The sequence below is a fragment of the Dasypus novemcinctus genome, chromosome 17 (genome assembly GCF_030445035.2).
Source record: "Dasypus novemcinctus isolate mDasNov1 chromosome 17, mDasNov1.1.hap2, whole genome shotgun sequence".
Lineage (NCBI taxonomy): Eukaryota > Metazoa > Chordata > Mammalia > Cingulata > Dasypodidae > Dasypus > Dasypus novemcinctus.
In genome coordinates, this window is record NC_080689.1 from 53,768,666 (window position 1) to 53,788,649 (window position 19,984).

Consider the following 19,984-nt stretch of genomic DNA (forward strand, 5'->3'; position numbering starts at 1 on the left):
GTGTCCGTCAGACCCCAAGGAAGGAGAGGGCAGGTGGGGCCCCGCGCTGCTGCGCCGTCGGTGCCCGGCCTGCCGCCCGCTCCTGCCCTCGGCTTTGTGGCCCAGCAAGGACTTGCTTCTCCCCGTCTCGGCTCCCGGTGTCGGAGAAGCCCCCCCGGACTTGCTCCCACGGCCGGGGCTCCCGCAGCCCGTTCTCATCTCTGCTGAACAATGGCCTCGCTGGCAGCTGGCAGCTGGGCCGCCGCCTGGCCCGGCCTTTCGAGGGAGGGGAGGTGGAGGAGGGAGGGCTCCCCAGCTCCAAGGACACTGCCCGTGTGCAAGGAACAGCCATGCCACCCGAGAAGACTCAGAGGCTGGCGCTAGAGACTTGAAACCACCTGAAGGCTGGTAACACCCCGAGCTCAGGGGCCTGTCCCCAGAGACGCCTCCAGAATGGTTAAACTGTGTAGCCAGGGAGGAGTCCTGCTTCGCTCACGCTGGCCCCACCGGGACATCTCCCTCCTCTTGTTCCTCAGGGGGAGGCTACCAGGAGGGGGCCACACCCCTGGCTCCCTTCGACCTCGGGCAGCTGATAGGGGGTGAAGCCGGGATTGGAACACGGGCTCCTGACTGCCTCTCCTTGCTCGGCCTGCCGGAATCAGCCTGCCTGCAGGCCGCAGTGACCGGGCAGGGAGAGTGTGCCGGAAGGGTTTTAAGTGTCAGAGATACCCGGGCCTCCCTTAATCTCTGTCACTTGCTAGCTGCGTGACCTGTGAGAAGTTACTTAACCTCTCTGAGCCTGGCTGGGCTCCCTCCTCTGTAATGTGGCAGGTGGCGAGATGAACCTGGAAGGGCTGGGGTGAAGAGTCCAAGAGATGATTCACGCCAGCACGCAGCAGTTGTGGCACCTGCGCGAGTTCAGGGAGTGGTAACCCTAGGGACCCTTACTCTTGAGTGAGCCGGGCATTTCTTCCCAAGGGGAGCAAACAAAAAAAGAGCAGCAGGGACTCCAGAACCCCAGAATGCTGCGTCCTGATGAAAAGCTTGGTACTAGGAGACGGTGATGCTCCCCACCCCGCAAATATCCCCTCGTCGTCAAGGTGCCCCAGTTTTGCTTTCAGGCCCAACCTAAAGTACCACATTGAGACCTGGATCTCAGCCTCGTCCACTGTCGTGTTAGTTATAGCTGACGTCTGTGGACCCTTTATTATTGCCAGAACTGTCCTAGGGAGCCACATGCCTCGACTCCTTTAACCCCTGCCACTGCGTGAGACAAGCTCAGTTACGACCCTCCCATTTTATAGATACAGAAGATGAGGCCCAGGGAGGTTCAGAAACTTGCCCGAGGTTATAGCTTATAATGATGGCGCTGGGATTCGAATTCAGATGATTTGGCTTCAGAGCCAACTTTGTAACCCTGATGCTCTAAATCTCTCTCACCTTAGAACACAAATCACTTCTCCTCTCTGGGTCTGTTTTCATGTCTTTGACCAGAAGATCCATTTCTAGGGCCCCTCCCAGTCTGAAGCTCTCTGGAGTTCTCTTCTCTGACTTTCCTGATGGGTCTGCCCCCTTAGGTCCCGTACCCCCACCTCCTGCTCTTGTACCATCTTGATCTTTTCAGGTATGTATGTCCCTATTCTATGTTCAGATACTGCCCTCAGCATCGCATGGGTTGCAAAGGTCAGGATTTGGCAAAGTTTTTTCCATAAAGGGCCAAATAGTAAGTATTTTAGGCTCTGCTACTCCACTTTGCCACTGTACTGCAAAAGCATCCATGGACAGTACATAAATCAAAGAGAATGGCTGTTGTCACAATAACACTTTATAAGTGGGTGGGCAGGATTTGACTGGGGAGCCCTAGTTGACCAACTCCTGGCCAAGGTGAGCATCACATGGTTGCTGCTACAGGGTAACAGAGGAAACAAACAGGTGCGCAGTGGCAGGACTTGCAAACTGCATCTACACAGGCACCAAGCAGGGCCGTGCAGGAGAGGGTTGGTTCCGACTGGGGAAATTCAGAGAGGGCTCCATGGACCAGGAGGCTCATGAGCTTGGCCGTGAAATGATAGGTAGACTTTTTATAAGAGGGGAGGCAGGGCAAGGATACATCAGTGGGAGACTGCTGATGTCACTGGGGCGAGGGGAACGTCCAGAAGGTAAAGATGGGAGCTACCTTAGGGCCAGACATTTAAGATGTTGAGTACTGTGCTTCTCTCATTCCAGAGAAGGATGAACTAGAGCTTTGTCCCACCTCACCCCACCCTGCCCCTTAACTCAACATATGTTTTGCGTGCCTATTGTGCCAGGCAGTTCTAGAGCAAAAGAATATGCGTAACATCCATAACTCACATTTTGATTGCACTGTCAACACTTTCAAAGATGTTTAGGAGCTCTGACTTTATCTTGTCCTCCCATGCACAGAGATTTAACCATTTGCCAAAATTATGTCACTGATTAATAACAGATGCTTGTAATTCCAGATACAAACCTCTCTCCTGAGTAACAGAACCTTATTTCTAACTGCCTAATGAGGATCTCCATTAGGACACCTGGAAAGAACTCACATCCTTCCCTCCTCCATTCACTTTTCTGTACCCCCATATTCCTGCTGCTGATGGAATGTAACCCTCATCTCCCAGGTCTCACATACCCAGCTTCTTTCCCTCAGACCTAGGGTTGCCCAGAATAGCTCATGCCCAGGCCAGGCCGGATGTGGATCCCACGGCCCAGGGGCCAAGGAGGTGGCCTGGGATCTCCTCCATTAACCCCTGGAAGACTGTGGGGTGAGGGACTGGATTGCAAATTCAGGGGGCTACTGGAGGACGTAGAACAGAGGCATCAGGTGAGCCTCTGGCATTGTAGATCACATTAGAGAGGTTACAGAAACAAAGGTGGTGAGAAGACTAGCTAGGAAGCTGACACAAAGTTTGCAGGCCAGGAGCAAAGAGGGCCCAAGTAGGGGAAGCTGAGGTGGTGATGGGAAGGAAACAGCAGAGGGCTCGGAGAGGGTGAGCCACACGTGAGCAGCCAAGTAAGGCCTGGGAGAACAGTCCCACAGGAGGAGCAGCATCTATGGCAACTATTTTAGACACACCGAGTCTGAGATGGCAAATCTTGGCAACTATTTTCAAGCCAGAGCTCAAGAGAGGGGCAGGAGCCAGAAATAAGTTTTGAGAGTCCAGGATAGATTATGTCACCTTGTGTATGCAAGCAGTAGAGTGAGTGGAGGCTTGGTGAAGAGCTGGTCCTAGGCCAAACTCTGGAGAAATCCATCACTCAGAGAGAGCTGAAAGCAGACACAAAAAACAGGAGGTCTATAAGGGTCTAAGAGGCAGGGTTGGAACCTAGGAGAGGAATGTATCACAGAAGCCGCCTTGAGCTCTAGACGTTCCCGTGTGGACTGTTCCTCAAGCAAATTACAACAGCATAGACGCAGGATGGGCTCTGGTCAGAAGAAAGCACTGCAAACACGCCCCTCTCATCTTTTAACTGTTTATTGTATAATATAAAACTACAAAAGTAAGACTGCTCATTTCCATGTACATTTAATCTGTCCAATTGTTTAGATTACAGCCCAAACCTACACATGAATACAGCCATCTGGGTTCCGATGTAACGTCTGTAATATTGCATAGAAAAGGCACAGCTCTCAGGTCTGTGGGGGAAAGGTTACACCTCCTTTTTGATAAAAGCCCTCCTCAAAAACCATGCACCAAACATGTCACTATTTACATCTGTTCCAAAATCTCAGTTGTTTACACGTATGGACTGCACTTCTTTTCGAAATTTGTTATACCCGAAACTAAGTCCAAAACTTTCATTGGCTTTGTCTGCAATAGCATTTGATCCTGGCTAATTTTCAAGAACTATTTAGACTCATTCTTAGAAGCACTGAAAACAATTGTACATAAGCAGGACACACACACCTCTCTGCCGTCAGGGGCAAGGCAGTTAAGGAAGTTCATTTACAGCCAGAACAGATTAAGTATGCTCTGTTCAATATTTTCAGAAAATGTATATAGGTCCAATTTGCAACAGCAAAGTTTTGAAATTAAGACAATTAATACATAGAATAACAATCGCTGCACAAGGTAGTCTTATTTTTTTACATCTGTCATTTAAGAAGGCTGCCCTGTGGTATCCATAATTCATTGTTTACCACAAAGGTGGTTAATAAATTTAAGCTTTAAAAACGATCTGTAAGTTGATACTTTGGCTCTCTGGAGTTTATTTATTTAAGACATTTTCCTTGATTGACCTGGGGCAGCTTGGGCACTCCAAGGGGCTATGGCAATAAAATGCTCAATTGATAAAAGACACTCAGGTGTAGCGGAGGCTCTGGCTATTTCTCACCCTTTGATATGAACGAGGGTGGGTGTCGGTGTGGTTGCCCCTTCTGCCATAAAGAGAAAGTGCTACTAAAAAAAAAACAAAAAAGTTTAAAAATACCAACCCTTTGATGCTTGATTTTCTTAAAAATTTGGAGGTATTAAAACATTCCTCATTCATACCTTTTGCATATTTCAAATAGACCCATATTGGAGAAGAGAGTGAAACGAATGCAGACTGTGCATGCAATGAGAAGACCCAGGAGTCTAGCTCAGACCCCCTTATTATACAGATTTACATTCCTACAAGAGAAGAGATTCCTACCATACATACTGCATGTTATGATCCAGATGTTAGAGCTCCACAGTAAAATAAATATATTTACACAGGAAAAAAAAGGAATAAATAACTTATGGGGAAAAAAAATCACTTCAAATTCAAAGCTCTTATTCTGCTCTCATCTTGTCACTTCATTGCACATCACTGTCAATAATCATCCCTTCCCTGCCCCAGCCCGCTTGTCTTTGTTAGGAAGCACCTCAGACTGCCTGCTTGACTCCAAATGTCACTTGATGTTGGTTATACAGGGGAAGGCATGACTGCCCAGTGGGATCCAGAAGCACATCCCATGGCCAAGTGGGACTTGGAGACCACACTCAGTTTGTTCTCTTCCCATTTTACATTACTTAGTAAAAAGACACAAAGATAATTTAAACATTTACTGGTTTAACTTTTTTGGAAAATGGGACACTAATATCTCAAGTCGTCATCATTTGACTTTGACTATCAAGAATTTATGGCAAGGGTGTCCAAAGTTAAAAAGCATTTGCCTGCTGTCGTGGGGGTTTTTGTTTTGCTTTTAGGCCAACCTTACAAATACAAGAGAGTCCGAGAATCACTTTTAGGCAACACTTCTCTGTGCTTATTTGAACTGTTGCCCAACATATGGGAGTTGTTTAAACACACGATTTACTAATCCAACAAAAGTACAGTTGTTCTAAGTTACTGTAAATCAGTTTTTAACAATGGTAAATCAACTGCTTTACCATGTTTTTGTTCAGCATAATCAACACTATTGTATATGTACAAATACGTATGCAGCATGTGGCAAGTGTTCTGGGTCCTCCCGTTATAGAAATCATGGCATCTGGGGCAGACTTGTCCTCTATAAGAAAGGGAAGCTCTTAAAACCAACACGCACAGTGACACTGGATGCTCCCACAACAACCTCACCCCGATTGCATGGTCCCAGTCCTATCGAAGGAAGACGGCAAGTCTGTAGCAGGGAGAAAGAGGTGTCCGTATGGAGGTTGCTGGTAGGAGAACAAGTGCAATTTGATCAGTTTCTCACTGCTCTACTGAGTTGATAATTAGCCTTTAAAACATACTCAAGTGGGAAAAAAAGTAAATTAGAACGTAGAGATTTAATTACGTCATACATGAATCTTAGAAGAGCAGTTCCTTCATCACATATGTATTCATTTTGCTACGTGCATTACAAAAATAAAACTATGGCTTATTTAAAGTGCCATTTTATAAACTTGTCTTTTTAAAAAAATTGTCCAGAAAGACCCAATTTTATCCATGGCAAGAAGTGAGCAGAACTGGTGACTGAATATTGACAAACGACCAACGACTAAAAAAAAAAAAAAACAACAAACAAAAAAAAAACCAACAAACCCCATAATTTAAAAATTTTAAATAAATATAAAAGTTATTCCTAAAGAAGCCATCAGCATTTCAACAATATAGGTTGTAACCTGCACTCAACAGCTAAAGTACCATTGGGAAAAAGAAAAAAACTGAAACGAAAAGGCCATCAGCAATTTCGGCAACAAGCATGATACATTGCAAACTTTTAAAAATTAAATGTACACCACTAGGAATAAAAAAAAAACTCTTCAAAAGTGTATGTGTGTATAGCTGCGGGGGAAGGGGTTGCTGCAGGAGAGAAACATGCATAGAAAGTCCTGTCTGTGTATTTGGGTAAAAGAGCCTTGTAAAGTGTAAAGTGGTTAAAGCAGTAGATTTAAGAAAGCAACCAGATTGGAAGCCTGTGACATAATGTGACAAATTCCAGGTTCAAGAGCCACAAATGTTACAAGAGCGTGTTGTGTCCCAGGCCAAGCCGAGGTGAGCTGAGCTAGCAGCTCGCTGTGGTGATCGTGAGGATGCCATTTTCAGCACTTAGCAACAGAAGGAACAAAAGCTCTAGGGAAGGGAAGTTGGAAAAGACAATTCAGCAGCATGATGGATGCCTTCTGGGGAGATTTTCTTTTTCTTTTTTTTAAGAGTCCTAAGCATTGCAATAGGCTTTTAATTCCATGAAAAGGTTGGTTGCTTTTAATAAAATTTTGTTAGGATGTAGAAATTTTAGGTCATAAAGAAAATTATGCCAAAAAAGAAGATTTGGGTTTAATTTTTAAAAAACCATTGAAAGCACAAACTTGGCATAAATACACACTTAAGTACTTGATAGCCTTCCCCTCAAAAAAAGGGAGCTAAAGAGAACTATCAGTTAAACCCCGAGCTCCACAGCCATCTCCCGCCAACTGCTTAATGCAAATTTGATGAGCAGGTGTGGCTCTGGCTTTGGGAATCACAGTATTGGCAGGTGTTTGTGCCAGGGGGGTTGGTGCTTGTGAAATTTGGGTGTGATAGCGCCTGGCCCTTTCTTAAAGTGATGTGTGTGTTTGTGTGTCTGTATGTGTTTGCATTTGGGGATATCAACTGCAGAATGATTTGATCCAATTTTCTCTTTGCACCATACACATATAAAACATTACAACTCTATAAAAGTACAAGTGCAACTTGTACATCTGAAGTTTGCAGGAACTATGTGAGCAAATCCTATCAAAATAGCTATCTCATATGTATAAACAGCATTTGTTTTTAGAAAAACAATATCATAAACTGCAGAATCTGTACAAAAATATAAAATAAATTTGGGCAGCAGTTTCTAAACAGCCATGTAAATGCAACACTTACGAGGAGTAGTTAATGCCTCTAAAAAGGCTGAATTGCCAAGTCAACCTATACAGGGCGAAGATACCAGAAAAGGTACTGAGATTATCTAAATAATATATATTTTTTTCTTTTTTACCTCTTGCAATAAAACTTATAGAAAAAATAGACAAATATGCACATGCAATTTACAGCTTTTCCAACTTAATCCTTGTGCTTCACTTCAAAACTCTTTATTTTTGTCATCCAACATAACAACACTGTCTTCAAATGTATTCTTTCCTAAACCAGGGTAGTAGGTCTCTGAGGAACCACTCAAAAAAGCATATTAAAAGTGGTCATACTTGGATGAAGGCACTCCAACTCTGCTCAAAGCAAAAACTAGTGTGATCCTTTTGTAAAATTTTCTTTTTCTTTGAAAAAGGCAAGCGAGGGTGCATGCACAGTGCGGAGGGGCGGCCGGGGCTGTGGGAACACTCGCAGGGCCTGGACGAGCGTCCGGGTTACTGGGCCCCGCGGTTCTAGGACCCAACGAGCACCTCCATGATGTGGTCCAGTTCCGTGAGGTCCATTTTGAAAGGCTGACTCGGGGTGACAGGCTGACTGCTGTAAGGAGCGAGCGTCTTGAGGAGGTCGTCGGCCGACACCGGGGCCATTTTTGAGGCTGTCCCTGACGCGGACGTGCAGGGATCGAAATCATACATCGACGTGTCAATGTCAGCAAAGAGGATGTCGTCCAGAGTCAAGTCTGTCAGAAAACCCGTGGACGTAGTTATTTCAAAATTCCCAGGCAGGGAGTCCATCAGCTTTGAGTCATCGGTGCGGCCCTCAGGGAGCCCCTCGGGTTTCTGGAGGCCGCCCTCGCTGGAGCTCCCTTTCGAGCTGTCCGCTGCGGCTGCCGCGGCCTCTGTGGAGGTAGATGTGGGACAGAGCTCCTCAATCTCGTCCAAGGCGGAGGAGAAACTGTCCTTTTCCGGGGGGAGAGCTGGAGGTAAGGGTTTGGTAGGAGCCACAGGCGGCAAGGCCTGGGAAGTGCAAAAAGTGTCGTGGTCGTCCTCGAGCAGGGAGGCCGGGGTGAGACAGGCCTCCAGGGGTGTAGTGCTTCCGAGGTCGTCGAGGTCGCAGGGGTGAGCGGGCGGGGACGCGGGGTGGCTGAAGGCAGGGGGCGCCTCCCGGTAGCTGTGGCTCAGGGGATCTGCAGGCTGCGAGGAGGCGGCGAACACGGGCCTCAGGCTGCCTTCCTGTTTGAGTTCCTCCTGGATCCGCCTCAACATGTTGTTAATTAAAACAGTCTTTTGCAAGCTGGGCTCTGTTAGGGGCCTGTGGTTATACAGCTTCATAAGGGAAATGTTGAAGATAGTCTGGCGCTGTAAGGTGTAGGACACCTTAGATGGACCGTCAGAGGGAGACACGATTTTGCCTTCCAGCCCATCTTCATGCTCATCAAACTTCCGTTTTCCTCCTTTACCCAACATATATCTGCAAAGGAGAAAGGAAGGAAATGGGATTAATTGCATGAAACCTAATTTCAACAGCATTAAAGCAATCAGAGATCGGGACTTGGACTTGGATTCCTTGCCCCTTGTTATTTAGCTCTGATGAATTAATTAGGGGGAATACCTTCTACATAAGAGAAAACTGGGAAACCGACCTTCCCACTGCCTGTGGAGCAATTTTTATCATGAGGTAGCCTGGTAAATGTATTTCCTGAGAAATGTGTACGACACAGACAAGTTAAGAGTTACCATGGAAACCGTGATTTTGACTTCTCAGCTCATGTGCTTGCGTTTGCATGCCTCACATTATCATGCAGGTTCAACTTCCCTCCTTCAAACAGATTTATTTTTAAAGCCCAAGGAAACACTGAGAATGCTACGACAAACAGATATATATGTCATAAATTTCAGCTTGAACACATCTTGAATGATTAAAAGAAGTTAGAGAAGGGGAACATGTACAATTTTGGTACAACTACGTGTGCTTTCAAATCCTTTCTCCATCTTCATTATGCATAAAGCCTTTCTGCCTGTTTGGTGACATGTGGTGAAGCACTTGGCCTGTGTTAAATGACCACTGCGACTGAGCTGCCCTGCTTTTCGTGCTAGAATCAAGTCAAGGAACGTGTACCTCCCAGCCCAAGTTTCTCCTTGGCTCAGTTTCAACACGTACAGTTGTACCTGAATGCAACTGGATTAATTTAAAAGTAATTTGCTTTGATTGTAAGCATTGCTATTTGGGTACTTGAGACATTTCTCAACAAAATCACCTACTGTGAATCCAGGGAGACATATGTATTTCAAAGCAGCAAAGCAACAATGGCCTCATACGTCAGACCCTGAGAATCTGACAGTGGGATGAATTCTAAAACCCCTAAAGAAGAAGGCCTGCCCTTTGGCTCCGGCTGTTACAGCTGAGGCTGCCTCCTTTGCTGCCTGAGTGAAGACACTGTCAACTGGTTGTCACCCTCTGCAGGGGTCCTTCCTGCACCCCAAGGTCACAGCCTCATGGCCTCCTTTCAGAACTTCTGCACTCTCGACAGAACAATCTCAAGTCCAGTAGCTCTGCCTCACAGACCTTCCCTTCTAACCATTTAATGAAGAAAGCGGTTCCGATGGTGTCCACTAAGCCAGGTCTACGCATGTCCCTTCACCCCTCCACAACACCTACATGCGGTTGTGTCGATTCTCTCCTCAGTGTGACTCACTCTGATACCTACGTATATAAGCCACTGCTTTGTAGTTATCCAGTTTTTCTTCTCAATTCTACTTAGCGTTCACTGAATTACTACAACTGACCTCGATCGTGCCTCAATCAATCCTTTACCAGCTCATCTAAGCTGTCTTAGGTACTCTGCTAGGCACAGATGCATAAAGCCTGGCCTTCCAAGGCCAAATCTCTTTTATACCTCCTTGTCATTTTGAATTATAAATTCCATACTAAGGAATATAAGCGCAGAACTTCCTTCCAACATCCTGTTAAAGAAAGCCACGCTGACCCTCAAGGGGGACAGAGACAGGCGCGCGTCACAGAGCCTCAGTCCCCAGGACAGAACCGTGACAGCAGCTACAACTTATCAATGTCAGAATGAGCTTGTAAAACTATAATATAACAACAACAAAAAAGAAAAGGAAAGAATGAGCTTGAGAATTTATTAATGCTTGTAAAGAATGTGGAGGTGCTTGCAAGAAACAATGTCCCTCATCTTATAAAGGGCTGTCAATCACTAGGACCAAGATCAGTCAATTTCTGATGCAAGGAAGGTATAATAAACAACGTGCCTTATCTAATACTTTACATGACAGAAATATTTCCTACTGTTTAGTGCTAAAAGTCTCATTTGTATATATATACTTTGCCTAGAACATTTCCTATCTAAAATATCTGTGCCATATTAAACTTGAGCATGAATCAGAATGGAGGTGACTGCACTTCACATTATAAAACTCTTAAATTTATGCACTGGCAGTGGTACTCGACAACTGTATTTTCAAACAGAAAGTTGTATTCACTAAGATACTATTTGTGTTTGCTTATAATCTAAGCATTTAAATACTTACCTCCAGAAAAAACAAACTTTGCTTACTAAGAGCACTCAATTCTCATGCAAAGCTGCTGCAAAATAATGTGATCAGGCACAATATATTTAAAAGTGTGTGTGCATACACAAAGACATATGTATACACTCTAAAACAGTGTGATCCACAGATGGGGTCTGTGAACTGTTACTGGTCCATGAAGAGGAAAGTAAAGATAGTATTGTATTTTGAAACTTCTTTCATAAATTGACAAAGTAATTACATGACTGTTGGATCTAATAAAAAAAAAATGGGCCTTGTATTTTCTATATCTTTGTATTTTATTTCATTTTTGTAGTAATTATTTTTATTGTATTTTACAAAAGTATTAATCCATGAAAATTTTAAAAAACAACAAAGAACTGGCCCCTGAACACTGACAATTTGAGAAGCAGTGTCCCAAAATGTAAACACAATACACAATTAAAAATGAATCATTGGGAAGCAGATGTGGCTCAAGTGATAAGGCCTCCACGTACCATATGGGGGGAACCTGGGTTCGATCCCTGGGGCCTCCTGGTGAAAAAGAAGAGAAAGCTTGCCTGCAGTGAGCCAGTGCACATGCGATGAGCTGACTGCCTATGTGTGTGCCCACGTGGCGAGCCAAGTGCCCACGTGGTGAGCCAAGTGCCCACATGGCAAGCCGAGTGCCCATGCGAGTGCCTGCGTGGCGAGCCAGTGCCTACGCAAGTGAGTCACACAGCAAGATGATGACACAACAAGAAAAGAGAGACAAAGGGAAGAGTCGAGGTGAAGCACAGCAGAGACCAGGAACTGAGGAGGTGCAATTGACAGGGAACCTCTCTCCACATCAGAGGCCCCCAGGATCAAATCCCAGTGAATCCTAGAGGAGAAAGACGAGAAGAGAAGACAAAAAGAGAAATAGATACAGAAGATCACAAAGTGAATGGACACAGACAGCAAAAAACAGCAAGTTGGGGTAGGGGAAGAAAAAAACGAATCCTTTTACCACCACTTTGATTCTGTAAGTGTTCTGGAGGAGAGCTAGTATAGGTAAGACAGTGTAGATTTTTTATTTTCTTTTAATCACCAACGTAGAGTGTCTTTTAGGATTTAAAGACATTTAAAGATTTAAATCAAAGGTTTGTTGCCAGAAAAAAAACAAAAACGAAAAAAAACCAAGGGGACTTTTTCAATCACTTTTATTTCTCTAGAAGTCATCACTGAATCCATATAACTGAAATATTTAAAAAGTACACTGATCATGGAATACTGTAGTTATTTAGCAGGATTCCCATAGCTGAAAAGAGATCTGTGGAGTTACTTTCAGAAAGTTCAACATGAGAAGCTCTTAATTTCCAATTAGAATGATCCAGCTGGTCATAGCTAGGTGATAATCCTAATGATTTAGAAAAAGCTTGATAAGACTTTTCCTGGAAGGTGCCAGGAGAGGACCCATGTAAGCAAAATCTGTGAGCAGAAACTGATACACAAATCGAAACTTCCAATATGCTTCTCAAAAGTGTAAAGAAGGATCGATAGTAATGTCTCAAACCATGTTTGCCTTCATTTCTCTATTTCATATAATGAGGCAAACTGGGTCCATGCACCCAAAAAAATTAAAAATGCACACAATCCTTTTAATCCTAATTCCATCTAAAATTTTTTTTTTTTTTTTTTTTTTTTTTACCTAGGGGACAATGAGGAGTGCTGTGACATAGAAAAGATCATTTGAGTGCATTGTGAATGAATCAAAACAGGTGCATTTTTCTTCTCCAGTTGAATGCTGGGCATTTTACAAACGGAGAGATTTGGGACACCTGAATTTCTGCCAATCGAGTGCAGGAATTTCACACACCCTCACCCTGTGCGTGAACAACCAGCAGCTGGTAATGTGGGCATTTGGGTTCTTCTCTGGGCCAGACCTGACCCGGATCCCAGATCGAGTGCCTTGGTTGCTTTGCTGCCTTGTGTGAGTTGATTAGGGTGACAGCAGGACTGAGGGGTTCTACGTTTTAATAGAAAGGAATAAGATGCAACATAATAAAATCTACCCTTGCATTTTTACTTAAAAATGAAGTACAGTCTTCCCAAAGCGTGTTCAATGCACTGTTCAGAGAGTAAAGTCTTCTCCCTCTCTAAAGTGGTCGGTCAGAAGAGGCCTCCAACTCCAAGGGTTTTACCTAAAACAGGGGTTCTTAACCATTTTTTGCTCCACGGACCCCTTTGCCAGTCAGGTGAAAACCAAGGACCCCTGCTCAGAATGCAGCAGCAGATAGTGTTATGACACTCAACTAGCATTGGGTCTAACAACTATCGTAGTTTTGAAGTATGGATGAGCCTAAGTGATTTTTCGAGATATGCAACAACTATGATGTGATATGAAATGTATACTACTATAATTTATTGCTTACATTCACAAGTGAAGGAAATGTTAGATTTCAGGTAGTGGGTCAGAGAAAATAAAGACAACAAGTTGATTTTTAAAAATCCAGGCTCACGGACCACCTTAAATCTTTCCACAGACCCCTTGGAGGTCCATGGAACCCCTGGTAGAGAACCCTTGACCTAAAGCAAGGGAGGAGAGTAGTGAAAATAAATCTCACTCTCAGGGCTTTGTATTAATGACTACCCTGGTAAGCTGGAGACTATTTAAAGAAAAAAAAATACACGCATTTCAGGAACCTGTGGGCAAGAAGCCAAGTGACATCGCCCCTCCCAGCATTTCTGGGCCTGGAGCTCAGGCTGGCCAAAGCTGGTGCTGCTTCCCAGAAACCTTTTTCCTCAGCAGCGCTGAGGATAGTTCTTAAGCCTGAGACTGGAGAGGCACGTGACCTTTTAAAAGGCCTCACTAGGCTGCAGCTTGAAGTAGTAGTAGTATCTGGAGCTCATTAACAGTTCAAGGTAACCCCAGGGAAGGAGAGAGTTCCGTGTTCCGCCCTGCGAGGCCGGGCTAAGGCTAAGGGACACTGGGAGGGTGCGCCCAGGATCTGCTCCAAGGAGGGGTTTGTGACTCACTTGGTTCCTGGGTCACCTCGGGGCTTTGACTCCCCACAGTGTCTCTTCCCTCGGCTTCTGCAGACCAAGCCCCAAACCCAGGTCTTGTACACAAGTTTTCAGTCCAAGACCCAGAAAAACCCTGAGCTTCAGGGTTGAACTAGAGACCCCCTCACGGAGGAGTCAGGCGGGAGCTCTGAACTAAACACGTCTCCTGTCTCCTCAGGCCTCCGCAGACCTCGGGGGTGGGGTGGCGAGTGAGGGCGGTGCTCCCTCTTCTGCCGACCCAAAGGGGCCTAACACTAATCACAGCCACTTTTCTAGGGAATATTCATTGGCTCTCAATGAAAGGCTCGACATAAACACACCCCTCCTCCCTCAGTGAACTTGTTAGAAACAAAGGCTTCTCATTAGCAAGGGCTCTGCTCTCAAAAGCTACAATCTGTTGGGGGAGTTGATGTTAAAATACATCAAAAGTAACAACTGCCACTAGATAGTGCAAAGGAGTTTCCTCTGAAGACAAAGGACCAAAGGAACAGAAGACCTTGGTTTTCTGACCAGTCAGGGTTCTGCAGTTCTAGATTCTGAGTGGCTCCCAAAGTAAAAGGTCAATATGGATCCCGAAGGGATCCCACAGTAAGGGTCATATTGGCTGAGTGGTTCATGGAAGGTTCCTGGAGACAGATTTGTAGTCCTGCCACCAGAAATTTATCTTTAGGGTGTGACTGTCTTTTAATGTCTGTCTCCCACCTCCAGATGAGAAGCAGCCCCACAGGGCCTTAGAGAAATCTGTATCCGCAGTCAGAGCAGTTTCTGACACTAGGAAGATGGTCCATGAATAGTAGCTGAATAAATGAATGGTAAAGGAAAAGAATGAGAAAAGACACAGAAGGGACAGCAAGAGAAGAAGGGTAAAACAAAGACCTTTACATTGTGTGTGCCTTTGTCCCTGAGTGTGCACTCTGTGGGAGAGAAGATATGAGGAAGGGAAGAGCTGAACACATTTCGGAGTAAAGACAGCTTTACAGACCAGGACCTGAGTAATAAAATATACTAGAATCCAAAGGCAGGAAAGCTCCCGGTCAGAAAGTTCTTGTGGGAATAGCTTTCTTACTCTTAGGCCTCAAACTTGGGCGAGCAGAATCACCCAGAGAGCCTCACCCCTAGAACTTATCATTCAGCAGGTCTGGGTTAGGGCCTGAGAATGTGCATTTTCAATAAGTTCCCAGGTTATGCTTTGAGGACCACAATTTGGTCTTTTCCTCATCCGGTCATTTAATGTTTAAGCCCAGGAATATATTTACTCAGTTAATCTTGATTCCTAAGGTCTTCCCTATTTGTGTTTAAGCATGTAGGAAAAAATGAAGGGAGAGCATTTTTGTGCTGGTAATTGACAAATACCATTTAAAAAAATACTCAGAATTAAAGTGTATTAAGCTCAATTCTAATGATAAAGTTGAGGTTCTTAGACTGATATATCAAATGCCAGTGGCTCAGAGGTGCCCGGATTCTTTCCGCTATGTCTTTAAGTGAGGCCTTATGCCCAGGTTCAAAAAGGAACTGAAACGACAGTTCCTATGTTTAAAAGGGTACCATTTCATAGCTTTTATTTTTAAGGCATTAAGACAAAAAGCAAACAAAAAAAAGACCATGTTAATTCAATGTTTTTCAACTATTTAAAAGCTATGCTTCTTTGAAATATGCTTAAAATCACTTTTAATGTTATTCGAAATTTTTAAAATTTTATATTAAAAATTTAATATTAAACCTCTCCAAACTACTACTTCTGTCACCCCCACTAACAAAAAGGGGGAAAAAACAAACAAACCAAAACCCCACTGCTTGAAGCTGCAGGCTCGCCCCAGCCCTCTCAGTCTGATGGCACTTTCTATGGCCCAAGGCTTGGGGCTGGGGGTGTCCTGCCCTGGGAACCCTCAGCAGCCCTCCAGCAGGGCTGGATTTCTGGGGAACATATTTCCTGACTCTGTGCCAGTTAAAAAAAAGTATGAAAACCTACATTTACATTTTACCTCAGTTCATTCCAAACATTAGTCATTATCCCAGATGGAAAGAAAGTCCTCCATCACTACCCAGAGAAAGATATTGAATGCTTCAAAAGGGCTTTAAAAAGGGGTCAACACTGACAGCTTAGCCCCAATCTCTGAAGACAGGAAACAACTGGGGAAGGAGTGACTGACTACATGCCCAAGGCAGTGAAGGCAGCGCTTGCTTTCACGGATGGAGGGGCACCTGCGGGGAGAACTCACGAGTTATCCCTTCAAAACACCCGAAGGCCCAATTGATGCATACCTTGTAGACATTTTCAAGAGCTGAATCTAACCTCCCTTTGGACTTGTAAGTTACAGGTAGAAAATCAGTGTCTTCCTTTCTCAGGCATGTAGTAGGCTTCACAATTAAGTGACACTGTTTTTAAAAAAGGGAGTTAACAAGGCAAAACTAAGCTATGGTGTCCACAGCTGCTTCAGGAAGACCTGGTCAGGTCCTACTTTTTCTTCTGGGTGTTGAATACACACTTGTGTTTGCTTTGTGATAAGTCTCTGACCCGTACACTTAGGATCTGTACATGTTTTTGCATGCATGCCATACTTTAATCAAAGCAATTTTAAAAAATCAGTTATAGCTCTCAAGAAAAAGGCTCCTAATTTAAAAGTGAGCTTTAAAAAGCCTTATCCCTAACTTCTATAATATGACCACTGTTTGCTAAAGAGTACAGCAGAGTGGGAGCTCCAACCATAAAGCCAATACTGACACTAAACACCATAATAACGAGGCATTTACATTAATGTCAACAATTCTAAGCAGTGATTTGTCCTCATGGATCTACCTCTTTTGAAGGAAAACACACACATACACATAAAACTCAGAAAAGATATGTGATGAGTGCCTTTGAAAAGAAGGCCAGGAGAAGCTCTTTCCTCACTCTGACATCCTGTGTCACCAAAACCCACAGCCCTCTAAGTGGAAACACATCCTTTCAGTTTCTTTTGGGGGGAGGGGGTTAGTGGTAGAAAATAGGAGTGCCCTTGGAACAATTATTGTGTGTCTCCTTCAGAGACAAAAAGAGAGGCCGCTCAAACTTGGGCCAGAAACTGTTTTGAGACAACTTCTGAAACACAGAATATTTTCATTTCTCTTTCTCTCCTCACTCCACACACTAGCCTTTTGAGGTGTCCAAATGGAGAGCTTCTCTTCAGAACAAGGAGATGCCTCTCACCACACAAGGGAGGCACTCTAAGAGAAAATTCCTCTCTAGATGGGAACTTTCATTTCTTCCCTCCAGTCTACTGTCCAGTTTTGAGGCAGCAACTCCCAAGCAGGAAGGAAAAGAGCGAGCCCATTTCGGTGGGGGAGATACATCTACTTAGGCAACTTTCTACACGCAATAAACAGCACCCGCAACTACGAAACCCATAGTATTTTAACACTCCCCTTCCCCCAAGCAACAAAACACACCAGCGAGAACAGGGCGTAGTTGGTGGTGTTGGCAAGATCAGGGGGAGCTCATAAATAAGACCGAGTCCTCCGCGGCCTCTGGTGTGAGGGTGACCTCGGCTCAAGCCCGCCCGGCGTGGGGCGCGATGCCGAGAGCCCCCAGGAGGGGGCGGCAAGGTGCAGGGGCATCGGCGCGCCCAAAGACAGACTTCAGACCCCAAAGTGACGGTCTTTGGCCCAGAGTGGCCGAAACCCGGGCAAATTCCAAAGGGGAGCCAGCCTCTCTGCTTATTCGCAGACAGGGTTTGGATCCCCAGAACACCTGAAGCTGCCCAGATAAGGGAAGCTCATCCAGGATTTCTGAGGTCCCTGAAGTAACATCCATGCTAATTGGTAAGTAAGACAAAGCCTTCCCTAACAAATCTGCAATGTAATTATAACGCCAGTCACCAGATCAAGCCAGTTAACTGCGCTCCAGCCGTAGTCTAAACCTGTAACCTGATCCCACTGTGCGCCCTGGCGCCGCCCCCGGCTCGCCCCGGCTCTCCCCCGTTGCGCACGCCCGCACCGGCCATCGAGGCCCGCAGGCAGCACGGGTGAGGGGTCAGGCTCCGCAGACCGCGCGATCCACCGCACTTTCACCGCAGGCTCTTAAGGCTGGAGAGAACCGAAATTCCGCCAGGAAGTTTATCTCTAAGAAAACCCAAGTTTTACTGACGGGGGTTGTTTTCTAACGCCCACATTTTAAGAGAGTCTAGCTTTCCTTCCCAGAGTTTTTACACGCTTCTATTAAATTGACGATAATTTTTAACAGTTTGTCAAGTTTGTCAAATATAGCCTTTTCTCCTGGAAGAATACCTGCTGACAACTAACTGCATTTAGTAAGCAAGACAGAATCAAATTCAGGGGAGGGGGGAGTCTTCTTAAATATTTCTTTGGAATAAATTACAGCCATGTTAATAAACACCTGGAAAGAAAAATAGGCTTTTTCAAATGTACCTGTTAAGTATTTAAAATCTTTTTAATATCCTGTCTTAGTTCCTCTTCAAGCTAGAAATTTTAGGTTTTAATCCTAACCCTTATGAAGCCAGGGGATACCAAAGATCATGGAAATGCTAACAATTTTTATATTTTAACTAAGGATTCTGGCTAAAAGCACCACACACGTAAATGAAGTAAAAAGTTGAACAGAATTATACAGCTTGTTTAACAAAAACATACTCAACATGATAGGCACACTTTGAGTTTGCTTTAAAGTACTCCAGAAAAAAATTTGCTGTGTAGATGAAACAAGATCAACAAAGTGTTGATAACTGCTAAAACTGGGTGATAAGTACATGAGAGTGCATTGTACTCTTCCTTCTACTTTTGAGTATATGTGGAACTTTCCACAATGCAAAGGAAAAATAAAACAATACATATTTTAAGATTCTGAAAATTTTTAAAAGTCAAATAAATAATTTGCACTCTTAATGAGAGCTACTATATTAACTTGATAGGTTGCTTACACAGAAGAAAGCTATCAATGCTTTATGTAAACAAGCATGTCCAGTACAAGTCCAAATCCCTTTAGCGCCGCAAGCCTGCACTTCATATCCAGCCACCAGGAGGCGTGGGACAGTAACAAGGCACCCCTGAAATCGGATTCTTCACTGCAATTTCTACCTACACATCTCTTAAGATATACACATTTATTTTCAAGATCGTTTCCAAATTCAGGCCTCCACAGGCCACTGTTAAACAAGCTTGTAGTCTTACTGAGACCAATCTAAATTTTATTATGCTATGGTTCAAACTCTGGAAATACAGGATGTTGGAAAGGCTGTTTTTAAGTAACACGGACCATTCAAAAACCATGGTTGAATCCTTGGAGGATTCAGAATTTCCAGTGGGGATTCTAAAGTGGACTCCCAACCACACAATGCGGCTCAATAAATTTAACATTAAGAGTTTTACTAGTATAGAAGCCTTCACTAATCCCACTGTTTCTTAATACAGCAAAATCACCTCCACACTGAACCGCTCCAGGCAGTCATGTGGGGAAATGCTTCATAAAGGATGTTGGGAGGAGCTACTTAACTGTAAAAAGAGCTACTTAACTGTAAAAGATAATAGAGTTAATTTTAGGGAGATAGTGAAGCATCTCCCTAAGTAACTTGTAAGCTACTTGCTAGAAGTCTTTCTACAAATAACAAGTTAAGGTTTTAAGATCTTGTATGTTTAACAATAATGTTAACAGATTAGCTATTATAAATCTTTCCATTTAAAAGTTGATAACTAGGAACAAATAATACCGTTTTTACATGTTATTATAATCACTGAAATTGTGATGCCACTTTATAAACATTTAGTATCAGGAACACATCTTTATCATTCTGAATCTAAAACCTCATTAACATTTGGTAAAGAATTTTTACATTTGAATTTCTTTCCCATAAGACTGAGTGCTTGTAAATACTAGATACCTTCCCCCACCCCCACCCTTCAGTCCCTGCACATAATGAAAATCTTTTTTTCTCTTGTATTAATAATTGCTTGTATGGGATTCTGGTTTCAACCCTCCTGTAGCATCTTTTCCCCAAAGATACCTTGTTTTTCCCCTTACACTAGAGATCCTTAACAAACATTGTCAGGGAGAGGGAAAAAAAAAAGGTTTAGGGTAGAAACCAAAGGCTTTGCCAAAAACTATGTGACAGCTTTAAAAAAAAAAAAACCACACACAC

At 44.0% G+C, this 19,984-nt stretch overlaps 1 protein-coding gene across 2 annotated transcripts in view; it reads right to left on the reverse strand.

Annotated features, from left to right (window-relative positions):
- Nucleotides 1-3,460: 3,460 nt before the first annotated feature.
- Nucleotides 3,461-19,984, reverse strand: part of SERTAD2 (SERTA domain containing 2) — a 120,327-nt gene continuing 103,803 nt past the window's right edge. For both annotated transcript variants that reach the window (XM_023590721.2, XM_004465084.4), the window contains exon 2: nucleotides 3,461-8,754. In XM_023590721.2, coding sequence (XP_023446489.1) covers nucleotides 7,797-8,750 — 954 coding nt within the window. In that variant the 5' untranslated portion in view covers nucleotides 8,751-8,754 and the 3' untranslated portion in view covers nucleotides 3,461-7,796. The remainder of the gene's footprint in view (nucleotides 8,755-19,984) is intronic.